At 40.2% G+C, this 13,322-nt stretch overlaps 1 protein-coding gene and 1 pseudogene across 1 annotated transcript; both read right to left on the bottom strand.

The window, feature by feature from the left end:
- Positions 6,369 to 8,182, bottom strand: LOC110266441 (annotated as a pseudogene).
- Positions 10,319 to 10,834, bottom strand: LOC107611091. Its single transcript, XM_016313055.1, has one exon. It carries the CDS (start codon positions 10,832 to 10,834, stop codon positions 10,319 to 10,321), a length of 516 nt encoding a protein of 171 aa, XP_016168541.1.

Here is a 13,322-nt window from a genome sequence, read left to right on the forward strand (position 1 = left end):
TATTTATCTTTTAAGGTTAGTATCTCTTCCTTTGCCATTTTTCTTTCCTAATTTTATTTGTGATTTTGCTTGAAATGTTCTTGATGGTTTTGCATGGAATTGCTTGTGCTTGACATTGCTTTTACTGTAGAAAAGACTATAGCTTCTTTTAATTTTTTTCTTTCTTCTTGAATTTTTTCGAATATACCTGTTTTGATTTTTGAACATTTTTTTATTTATGCTTTTATTTCTTCTAGTTTCTTGTATGTTTGAGGTTGTTTCTGTTTTGATACCTGGGCTTTTCTCTCTCCCTAGTAGTGTTGTCGTCATTCGTGGAGATAGCGCCACTGATGACTTTTGCCCTCCTAACCATGTTGGTAAAGGTTGTGGCTTTAAGCTTTTGAAGGTGATCTGACGTGTTTGTCGACACTCGACTTCTTTCATGTGTTTAGACATTCTTTTTTCTTGTAGGTTGTATTCTCATGTCTCGTTCTATAGTTGTCATTTTGCCTTTGATTATACCAGAAAACGTTATGTGGATAGACTCAATTGTGTTAAAAATGCTATTTCCGTTATGGATATAGAAATCTTAGAGAAATTGCTCGGAGCTTTTGTAAAAACAAAAATGAAGAAGAGAACTATGATTTGGTAGCACCTGACTTTGAGGAGAGAGTGTGTTACCCTTTACTTGACAACTTGGATTCCCATTTCATATACATTTATAAGTATTTCTTTAATATGATAGGAATTAAAATCCCTTTTACCGAGTTTGAGATGAATGTTATATTTGCCTCCAAAGTAACTCCCATTCAACTTCACCCTAATTCTTGGACTTTCACGTGCATTTATCAGGTCGTGTGTCAAGTCCTTAAACTTTTTGTTTCTCTCCTAGTTTTCTTTTACTTTTTGTACTTCACCAAACCTGTTAGTTCCACCGAAAGACAACAATAGACATCCTTTGGAGCTCAACATGGTTTTTACTAGTTAGTCCAGGTAAAGTCCCCAGATGGCGTATTTTTTTGAAACGAGGCCCTCTGTAGCGTGACATAAAGACTCCCTTTTTAATTAAAAAATGAAAAATCGAAATTAAAACTAAACTAAATGACAAATATGATATGAGAAATGAAGCGAAATTCACAAAAGCATTGTAGTACAAAGAAGAATTGTATGAATTCTATCAATATCTGAACCTTATTCTATTTATAGAGAAAAAGGAGGTTTGTTTCTTGAGTTGTTCTACAGAGATCAAACTTCACCAATTTTGGATTCCTAAAAAAAAGTGGTCAAACGAGATTCACAAGTATTGGATCAGATGCACAAAACAATAACATCATGGAGAAAAATATGGTAACGTGGATGTCGGGATCGCCGAGTTCGTCATAGGGATTTAGGGTCGTCAACAAAGTAAAATTTTTGGGCATCTGGAAGTTCATGATTTCCTTTTAAAAAGAATTTGTCCTCTTTGTCACTTTCGCTGGAGTGACTTTCACCATGATATTGGCCTTTAAAGTATGGTCATCACTCATCACGGTTGTTGCCGTTAGCAACATTCTTCTGGTCCTTTTCATCACTCCAACCATTCTATTTTTGGTACAATAGCTCGGTTACTCTCTGGACCTCGGCCCATAATGACTCGTTTATAGCCAACAATTTAGCCTAAGTTGAAGGAGGAAGAGATGAATTCTGCTCTTCCACCATCGATTAAAACCTGCAAAAAAGGAGTAAAGACGAGCAAAAGATGTGATGGTGGGGTTAGATTAAACTCGGTCTCACAGTGGATGCCAAATAGTCTGGTGTGGTGAGCCCTGTAGATGTATAACTCGTACTATCCAGGGTTGAACTCGTCTTCACATGAAACAGATGAGGTATATGTCGGCTCCAAAGGAACTAGCAACGGTGGATACCTGCAAAGACACTCCAACGTTCAAGTAAGAGTAAGAGGTGAGTACAATGTGTATTTAGATTGAATAATGTACTTTCTGTCCTTTAGAATTTTCTCTCTTATAGATGATTTTCATTTGAACGTGTTACAATATCGTTACCTTGTTGACCGGATCGGTAGGTAATTAGCCGAAGATATTATCCGTAGGAGAGTAAATGTGTAACTTTGGTATATGTATTGCGTATTGCCATTTTGAAAATCTTTATACTTTGTTCCACTGTTATATATCTAATTTATAGGACGTTAGTGGCCGAGTTATAAAAAATAGATCAGGTTGTGTATTGTTTAATGAGACAGTAGTTTAGCATTGTATTATATGAAGACAACTTATATGGGATGATAAACTTGTTTTGGGTCCAATTGAAAAAGGATTAAGACCGAAAAATCCTTATAATTTTATCTGATTTCACAACATTACACGTCTCAATCACTCAATTCTTAGCCTATGATTTTCCATTCAATCATAAAATTAATATAGAATATAATATAGTATATATGGTAAATCATAAAATTATTATGTCTTTTTGAATGTTATAAGAATTAAAAAATCATAACCATTTTGTTTATGATATTTAATATGATAGACCATAACTTCTTCCAAATCTAGATTCTTTCTTTTTTGATGGATTCAGGCATCAGGATTCAGGTAATAACAAATGACAACAGAATTTTATCTTTTTCATATATTTTAAAATAACCAAGTTTTTTTATTAATCTTGTCATATATCATTCATTTAAAAACTTATGCTGGTTATGGAATACTTTCTAATTTCTATACTACAACTATGTGGTTAATCCTAACATATTAGCGACACTTTTATATTTTGTATTCCTATTATAGAAGGTTAAAAATATCAAATTTTTTACCGTATAAAATTATATATCAAAAAATTAAATTATTATATATTTATTAGAATTATAGTTGTAAAATTTGGATTGGATAAGTTGGTTTGGCTGAAAAATTGGCGACTCAGACCCTAAACCAATCCAGTCCAAAATCAGGATTGTTTCAGGTTTTTAACCAGAGAAAATCAGTCAAATTTGATGAAAATCGGCCTAACCAAATTGTTTGGATCGCAAGTGCAGGTGAACCCATGATATTCCAGCATTCTGCAAGTCCATCGTGTTCCTGTGCTCCGCAAGTGTGCCATGCTCCAGCAAGGGTGTTCCTGTTTTCATTAAAATGCATAACTATAGCATCAATATAAAAATGCAATAAAATACAGAGTTAAGTCTCAAAGTAGTTCTTAAAGTTGCATTCGAGTCTCAAAGTAATCTCTGAAGTTAATCATTACCCAAATTTATTCTTGAAGTTGCACTCCGGGACTCATAGCAGTCCCTTAGGCATTTTTTGTCCATCAGAAACCTGAGCTGGACTGATTTCGATTAAAATGTCGTTATTTTATATTAAAAAAAACAGTAATCCCCTTCTAAAATCCCAATCCCTTCTTCTTCAACTCTGTTCTTTTTTTTCTTCAACAGATCACAAAAATAAAATCCAGCAACACAAAATATCACAAAAAAACCAACATCAATCAGAAAAGATCAATAAACCTGAATAGCAAGTATCAATCAACCTAAACAGCAACAAGCCCAAAAAATAGCAACAATAAAAAAACCAGCAATAATTACAGAATAAAAAATATCTAAAATCAACCATTGTTGTTATATTAAAATAGGATCAACAGCAAGAATAACCCAGAACATTAAAGAAAAATGATTGAATAACTAAAAAAATTAAAAAAAAAACTCACCATGGCTAAGAGAGATAATCGAGCCAGAGGAGAGAAGGGGGAGGCAGATATGAGACAAGGGAAGATCGCCGATGCGTGAGCAGTGACAGCGATGACTAGAGAGGGAGGCAAAAGCGAGCAATGACAGCAAGAAACGAGACGATGTGTTGACGCAGAGGGGTTGATGAGCGGCGCGGCGATGAGATGGAGGCTAGCGAGCGGCGCGACGACGAGATGGAGGCTGGCAAGTGGCGTGACAACAAGACGAAGGCTGGCGAGCGGCGTGGTGATGACAGAGAAGGTTGATGTAACACCCTACCACACAAAGTCTTATGCTTAAGTCATAAAATAGAGGTGGCAAGGTATTACGACCTCTAAAAATAAAATTTAGTACATATAGTATTGCAAAAATGTTTATAACTAGGAGCCTTTGAAGAAAAGTGGGTAAATCAAAACTGTTAAATCAAAAAGCGCAACACTTCGATCGATAACGTAAACGAACAGACAAGGAGTAAGTTAAAGCGAAGAAATATACAAAGAGTGCCAAAATACATATATCAAGGCCCGAGACTCAGTTTCCGAAGATAACCGGTCCGAGCATAATAGTATACATACATATATAATAAGGAAGCCCCAAAAGAACCCAACAAACAAAATACAAAGCCTGTTTCTCCAAAATAACCTCTAAGAGGAGTAAATACAAAATACATATACAGTGGAGAATATAGTATCTAAGCAGGTATATAATAACCAAAATAAAATCCCCAAAAGCTAAGGATCTCCGCTAAGAGGAAGTCTCCAGCATGCCTCAGCGAGGAGCCTCTCGTCCTGCATCTGAAAACCACAAAATCCTCATGGGTGAGAATCGGAGGTTCTCAGCATGGTAATAGTGCCCAAATATCTAACATGTAATGTCCTGGGAAAGCCGAAGGCAATCCTAGAACTTCCAGATTATAATCAAAGCATATAAATACCGCTAAACCATGAGAAATGTAAAAGTAGGCAACTAACTTAAGGATCTTCAATTCTAACTAAATATCCCCTTCCAAATCCTGCAAACCTCCCAACCGCCAACAGTAATATAAATGCAAGCACAAGTATATTAGGCAAAGAAATGCACAAGTAGGAAGCAGATACGACAATTAAGCAAGTAGCAAGTAATGATGCAGTCAATTAGGCAATCCAGACAAATCACATAGAATGCATATGATGCATGCCTGTCCTAGTGGCTGATGAGTCTCATCTGTCGGTTATAAAGCCAACCCGACAAGTCCTGGTAGCTAACCATTGGACTGTCCCTCTGTTGTGCATCCCCAACTCGAGTTATACTCAGCATAAGTCATCATTTCATATATATCCAACACCCTTACTGGTGTATATTTACGGGGGCGAGCTCATCCGTGACTTTCACAGTGCCCGGCCACACTTACGACATAGGGTCAGCAGAGTATTGAGTCTCCACCTGGAGCACGTGGTGGCTAGCCACTGCTTTCACCCAGGAAGACTCGTATCTCAGATAGGTGGAGTGCAAACAATCATAATATCAACGATTCAATTCAGCATATATGCATTTAATCACAGCCATACAGTAATATTCATCTCAGCCATCCAGCTTTCAACTCATAATTCATAATCAGATTTAATCATCATCACATACAGCCAGTCAGCCCATATCACACTCAGCCATTCAGCTATCAACATATACACCTATCCACCATCCTTCTCCTCAACTCATATCATCATTTTTCATCATAATTCATCACGACATCCTCTTCCTTCACCCGCAAGTTACCCTCTCCCCTAGCTTACGCTCGCTCGCTAGGCATTCTATATCAATTATAGATTTAAAGGATGAAATTGGGGGTTTATAAGCATGAAATAACATCTCGAAAGGTTACGAGCTTGTTGGGAATGTGAAGAGGTTGAAAACAAAAGCTTTAGAAAAGAACTGGGTCGCGTGCGTACGCACAGGGGTGTGCGTGCGCACACCCAAAAGTATTTTTAAACGTGTGCGTACGCAAAGAACACAAAATCCTCAGGGTGGGGCACGCGCACAATGTGTGCTAGCGCCACCACCAGTGTGCCCATCCCAACGTGTGCGTGCGCACAGGCCTGTGCGTACCCACAACTCAAAATCCTTCGTTGGTTGTGTGTGCGCACAGGGCGTGTTAGCGCTGCCACCAGTAGCCTTGCCTCCGCGTGTGTGTATGCACAGGGATGTGCGTGTGCACAAGACCACATTCTCGCGGAGTGTGCATGCGCACAGGGCTGTGCGCGCGCACACAAACCAGAAATCACAAATTCTGCAGAAGTTGCAGAATTCAGATTTTTAACCCAAACTTCCAACGATCATATCTCCTTCCACAAAATTCGGATTTCCACCAAATTTGAACCATTTTAAAGCTTATGAAATTATCTTTCATTTGATATAAAAAATCATTAAGTTTCGAAAACAATAGCTCAAGATATGATCCGTGGAAGTTCATCAAATTTTCATTTTTACCAAAAACTCATAAACTCCCAATTTCAAAACACACACTTACCAAACTCATTCAAAACCCACCAAAACTCATCCTTCCAACATCAATCATTGCCAATGACTCATTCAATCATCAACCCACCAATTTCACCATATTTAGCCAAATCTCAATTTAACAAATCTCATATCACAATCAACATTTCATATCTCAATCTCCCAGCAAATATTCAATTCATCAATCACCATATATATCATCATCATCAAACTTCAAATCATGCTCATCATCAAAGCCCCAACTTTATTATCAATCCAACATATTAAATCCGTATAACATACAATAGTATAAGCTTTATCAATCCATACAACCACTCACAATCATTTCCACCATCATTCATACATTTTCAATTCAATCCAAATTAACCAATAACCACATCAACAATTCCAAAGCCCTATCCTAAGGTTACCAGCCTACGTTTTCACACCACATTACATTTTAGATACAGGAAACCGAAACCATACCTTAGCCGATTCCCGTTCCACCCGAAACACACTTAAATTCAACTTCCAAGGTTTCCAACTCCACCAATCAGATTTCCAAGCTTGGTGCTCCACCCCAAAGCTTTCGAAAATCACCAATCAAGCTCCAATACACACATATATAATGCCTAAGCCACAATATCACAACAAAACACAATAACTCAAACCCAATACCATAAATTTCAGAACTTTCCACTAGGGTTTGAAGTACTTACCAGCCCAAGGATAAAGGGAGCAAGAACAAGCCTTCCCCTCAAGCTAATTTGATCCTATAACACAAGGAGCTCACAAATTTCAACACTTTTGCCCAATAAACTCAAAATCAAGGGCTGGGAATTCGAAGGTGAAACTGTGACTTACCTCAAGATTGCTTGTGTGTGTTTTGTAGAGTTCGACGCCGCGGTTGCGTGGCCACAAACGGTGCACCAATCGGAGCTCCGGATCAAAAGATATGATCAATTAAAGTTGGAGCAAAGGTTTGTGTTTTCCTCCCCCTTTTCCCTCTCAATCTCAGCGTGAATGTGTTCTTGAGGGAGGGAGAGAGCTGAGCTTCATCAATTAAATGAAGCTTGGCTGGGCCATGGGCCCAACTTGGGTCTGGTTGGCCCGGTTTGGCCTGTTCAGCCCAATCTTGGGCCGATTTTTTTAAAATTGGTGTTGAAATTCTCGTTTTAATTTTCTCTACCACATTAAACCATAAAAACCTCATTTCTCACTTTCTAGAATATATTTTAATTTTATTGGTTAATTATCCCCTAATTAACCGGGTTTTACATTCTACCCACTTAAAAGGGAATTTTGCCCACAAAATTCGGATTTAGTTACCTGAAAACAGGTGTGGGTAGTTTGCTCGCATCTCTGACTCAAGCTCCCAGGTGTGCTCCTCAACACCGGCTCAACTCCATGCCACTTTCACTAATGAAACCTCTTTTTTGCGCAATTTCTTAATACTCGTGTCATCAATCCTGACGGAGTTACCGGCAGAGTCAACTCTTCCTTTAACTGAACCGATTCCGGTTCCAACACATAGCTAGCATCAGGAGTATACTTTCGAAGCTGTGACACATGAAATACATCGTGCATGTTCGAAAGGTGAGGCGGTAGAGCCATCCGATACGCCACCGGTCCAACCCTCTCAAGAATCTGAAATGGACCGATGTATCGAGGATTTAGTTTCTTTGTCTTAATCGCTCTACCTACTCCTGTTGTTGGAGTAACCTTAAGGAAAGCATGGTCTCCTTCCTCAAACTCTAAGGGTTTCCGCCTCTGATCGGCGTAACTCTTCTGATGGCTCTGAGCAGTGATCATCCTATCTCTGATTTTCTTAACTTGCTCGGTAGTCTCAACTATCAATTCCGGCCCTAACAAACTTTTCTCCCTGGATTTATACCAACATAGCGGAGATTGACATTTTCTCCCATACTGAGCCTCATACGGAGCCATTCCGATGCTCGCATGATAGCTATTATTGTACGCAAACTCCACTAGCGGTATATACCGATCCCAGCTCACCGGCTGATCTAAAACACAAGCCCTCAGCGTATCTTCTAGGGTTTGGATTGTCCTCTCAGATTGACCATCTGTTTGAGGATGGTAAGCTGTACTCAAGCTCAAATAGGTTCCAAAAGCTTTCTGAAATGCACTCCAGAACCTTGAAGTGAAGCGGGGATCTCTGTCGAAAATTATAGTCGTAGGCACACCATGAAGTTTCACAATCTCCTTTATGTACAAGCGCGCCAACTCCTCAAGAGTATAGTTCAGGAATGGGTAGAAAGTGAGCCAACTTTGTCAGCCAGTCCATAATTACCCAGACAGCATCAAAACTAATTCTAGTCCTCGGCAATCCTAACACGAAATCCATCGCAATGTTCTCCCACTTCCATTGTGGAATCTCCAAGGGTTGTAATATCCCGGAAGGTCTTTGATGTTCAATCTTCACCTTTTGACAAGTTAAGCACTTTGAGACATACTCCGCCACATCATTCTTCATACTAGGCCACCAGAACATAGCCTTTAGGTCATGGTACATCTTAGTACTCCCAGGGTGAATAGAAAATCTGCTCTTATGCGCTTCCTTTAATATATCCTGCCGCAGGGTTCCAACATCCGGCACAATGATCCTACCCTTGAATCTCTACAATCCATCCAGATCCCATGACACTCTCCATTGCTTCCCTTTCTCAATAGCAGGTAATACCTTCGGCAACACATCATCGTTCTGATGAGCCTTTAAGAGTTTGGATTTGAAATCACTTGAGATTTGTAACCGACTCAAACATAGAGTTCCAGACACTTCCTGAACACCAACCTTCAGACTCTCGAATGCTCTAAGCAACTCCTCTTCTCGGAGCATCATCCAAGAAGCATACAACAACTTCCGACTTAGAGCATCCGCTACAACATTCGCTTTTCCCGGATGGTAATTCAACTCAAAGTCGTTGTCCTTCAGTAACTCCATCCACCTCCTCTGTTGCATATTGAACTCTTTCTGATCAAAGAGGTATTTCAAGTTCTTGTGATCAGAGAAAACTCGGAACTTAACTCCATAGAGGTAATGCCTCCACACCTTCAGTGCAAACACAACCGCAGCGAGCTCCAAATCGTGCGTCGGATAATTAACTTCGTGAGGTCTCAACTGCCGTGAGGCATACGCCACCACATTCTGGTGCTGCATCAGCACGCACCCCAGACCCTTTAGTGAGGCATCACAATACACTTCAAATGGTTCAGTCAGCTCGGTAACACAAACACTGGTGTGGTAGTCAGCTTTTGCTTTAACACTTGGAAGCTCTCTTCACACTCAGGAGTCCAAACAAACGGTGCATCCTTACGGGTTAATTTGCTCAATTGCAAAGCTATCTGCGAGAAACCTTTGATGAACCTCCTATAGTATCTAGCTAAGCCCAGAAAACTTCTTATCTCCGTAACTGAGGCCGGTCGATTCTACTCCATCATTGCTTCCACCTTGGCAGGATCTACTGCTATCCCCTGTATACTCACCACGTGACCCAAAAACTTTACCTCACTTTTCCAGAACTCGCATTTAGGTAACTTGGCGTACAATTTTCTCTCCTTCAGAATTTGTAACACGGTTCACAAGTGCTCGACATGCTCTTCTTCGGTCTTAGAATAAATAAGTATGTCATCAATGAAGACGACAACAAACTTATTCAAGAATGGGTGGAAGATTCTGTTCATATAGTCCATAAACACTACAAGAGGATTTGTTAACCCAAAAGACATTACAGTATACTCGTAGTGACCATAACGAGTCCTGAAAGTGGTCTTAGGGATGTCCTCATCTCTCACCCTTATCTGGTGATATCTAGATCGCAAATCAATATTGGAGAACACTCCGGCTCCTTATAATTGATCCATGAGATCGTCAATCCTCGGCAGTGGGTACTTATTCTTTATCATGACCTTTTTCAGTTGTCTGTAATCCACACAAAGCCGCATACTCCCGTCCTTCTTCTTCACCAATAACACCGGCGCTCCCCACGGAGAAACACTAGGGCGAATAAAGTGCTTGCTCATTAAGTCTTCCAACTGAGTCTTGAGTTCAGCCATTTCCAAAGGCGACATTCTGTAAGGGGCAATTGAGATTGGCCCTGTTCCTGGCACCAACTCAATTGTAAATCCAACCTCTCACCTAGGAGGAAATTCCTCAATGTCATCAGGAAACACCTCAGGAAATTCACAAACAATTGGGATTTGCTCTAAGCTTTGTTCCTCGCCTGACACACTCGCGGCTAGAAGCATAACACCTTGACACTCCTGCCCTGAACAGTTTACTACCACATAGTTCAAGGAACAACCATTCACCACAACCGGCCCTTCTGACCCTTCAGGCATAAAATGCAATGATTTCTCAAAACAGTTCAACAAAACACAATTCTTAGGCAACCAGTCCAATCCCAAGATAAGATCGAGGCCAGTCATCGGCAAACAGATCAAGTCATGAACAACATCGCGTTGTTTAACCTTAAAAGAAACTTGTGGACACCCTAACTTAGTTATCATGGCTTCGTGGGTGGCATTATACACCTTCAGATCGTAACCTAACACCACAATCTTCAGTCCTAACTCACTAGCCTTCTCAAATGCAATGAATGAATGCGATGCTCCAGAATCAAACAGGGCATTTAAAATTTGACCGGTCATTTCACAGTTACCTCGGATAAGTGTCTCGGACCCTTCGGCACCCACAGTGGAGGTAGTGAATACCCGACCACCCTACTGTACTTCCAGGTTCCCCAATGGTGCACGAAATTGTGATCTCCTATTTATAATAAACTAGTCACTAGGGTTTACATGAGTAAGTAATTGATGCATAAATCCACTTCCTGGGTCCACTTGGTGTATGTTTGGGCTGAGCCTGAGTGTTGCACGTGCAGAGGCCATTTGTGGAGTTGAACGCCAGTTTCTGTGCCAGTTTGGGCGTTCAGCTCTGGTTTTGGATCCTTTTCTGGCGCTGGACGCCAGATTTGGGCAGAAGGCTGGCGTTGAATGCCGGTTTACGTCGTCTATTCTTGGCCAAAGTATGAACTATTATATATTTCTGGAAATCCCTGGATGTCTATTTTCCAACGCAATTGAAAGTGCGCCATTTCGAGTTCTGTAGCTCCAGAAAATCCATTCAATCATATGAGCGGGACTTATAGCTTTTTGCCTCTTGAATAGTTTTGGCATCTCACTCTATCCATTGAGGTTCAGAATGATTGGTATCTATAGGAACTTCAGATTTTGAATAGTGTTATTGACTCTCCTAGTTCTGTATGGTGATTCTTGAACACAGCTTCTTTATGAGTCTTGGCCGTGGCCCTAAGCACTTTGTTTTCCAGTAATACCACCGGATACATAAATGCCACAGACACATAATTGGGTGAACCTTTTCAGATTGTGACTCAGCTTTGCTAAAGTCCCCAATTAGAGGTGTCCAGGGTTCTTAAGCACACTCTTTGTTTTTGCTTTGGACCTTGACTTTAACCGCTCAGTCTCAAGTTTTCACTTGACACCTACACGCCACAAGCACATGGTTAGGGACAGCTTGGTTTAGCCGCTTAGACCAGGATTTTATTCCTTTAGGCCCTCCTATCCACTGATGCTCAAAGCCTTGGGATCCTTTTTATTGCCCTTGCCTTTTGGTTTTAAGGGTTATTGGCTTTTTCTGCTTGCTTTTTCTTTTTCTTTCTATTTTTTTTCGCCTATTTTTTTCTTTTTCTTTTTTTTTTTTCTGCAAGCTTTGCTCTTTGCTGCTTTTTCTTGCTTCAAGAATCATTTTTATGATTTTTCAGATTATCAAATAACATGTCTCCTAGTCATCATTCTTTCAAGAGCCAACATATTTAACATTCTTAAACAACAACTTCAAAAGACATATGCACTGTTCAAGCATACATTCAGAAAACAAGAAGCATTGTCACCACATCAATATAATTAAACTAAGTTCAAGGATAAATTCGAAACTCATGTACTTCTTGTTCTTTTGAATTAAAACATTTTTCATTTAAGAGAGGTGATGGATTCATAGGACATTCATATCTTTAAGACAAAGTTACTAACTACTAATGATCATGTAATGAGGACACAAACATAGATAGATGTGGAAGCTTTTATCTTCCCTTTCCCTCTTCTAGAGGATTCTCCGGTCTTAGGTGCCATCAATGGTAATGGAAAAACAAAAAAGCTATGCTTTTACCACACCAAACTTAGAATATTGCTCGCTCTCGAGCAATAAACAAAAGAATAGATGAAGAAGAAGAAGAAATGGAGGAGAGGGAGAGGGTGATGTGGTTCGGCCAAGAAGGGTATAGAGGGGTTGTGTTGTGTGAATTTGAAGAAGAGTGGAGGGCTTTATATAGGGAAGGGAAGGGGGGGGAAGGTTTCGGCCATATGGGTGGGTTTGGGTGGGAAATTGGTTTTGAATTTTGAAGGTAGGTGGAGTTTATGAGGTAGGTTTATGGGGAAGAGTGGGTGGATGTGAGTGGTGAAGGTTTAATGGGGAAGAGAGATTGAGGTGATTGGTGAAGGGCTTTTAGGGAAGAGTGTTTATGGGGTTGTGTGAAAGAGAGTGGTGAGAAGAAGTGAGTGGAGGTAGGTGGGGATCCTGTGGGGTCCACAGATCCTGAGTGGATCCTGTAGGGTCCACAGATCCTGAGGTTTTCAAGGATTTACATCCCTGCACCCCTTAGGCATGTAAAAATGCCTTTGTATCCAACTCTGGGCGTTCAGCGCCAGATTGGTGGCCATTTTGGGCGTTCAACGCCCATTTGTGTGCCATTTCTGGCGTTTGAACGCCAGAACCATGCCTGTTCTGGCGTTCAGCACCCAGAAGCTGCCCATTTTGGGCGTTCAGCGCCAGAACCATGCTCTGTTCTGGCGCTGAACGCCAGACAGATGCTCCTCCAGGGTGTGATTTTTCTTCTGCTGTTTTTGATTCCGTTTTCAATTTTTCTATTTATTTTGTGACTCCACATGATCATGAACCTAAGAAAACACGAAAAACAATAAAAATAAGAATTAGATAAACATTGGGTTGCCTCCCAACAAGCGCTTCTTTAATGTCAATAGCTTGACAGTGGGCTCTCATGGAGCCTCACAGATGTGCAGAGCTTTGTTGAGACTCTCCAACACCAAACTTAGAGTTTGG

The sequence above is a fragment of the Arachis ipaensis genome, chromosome B01, assembly GCF_000816755.2.
Source record: "Arachis ipaensis cultivar K30076 chromosome B01, Araip1.1, whole genome shotgun sequence".
NCBI classification, from domain to species: Eukaryota; Viridiplantae; Streptophyta; class Magnoliopsida; order Fabales; family Fabaceae; genus Arachis; species Arachis ipaensis.

What these genes read in the sequence shown, in the direction of transcription:
- LOC107611091 (XM_016313055.1), bottom strand. Translation starts at nt 10,834, where the DNA reads ATGACCGGTCAAATTTTAAATGCCCTGTTTGATTCTGGAGCATCGCAT.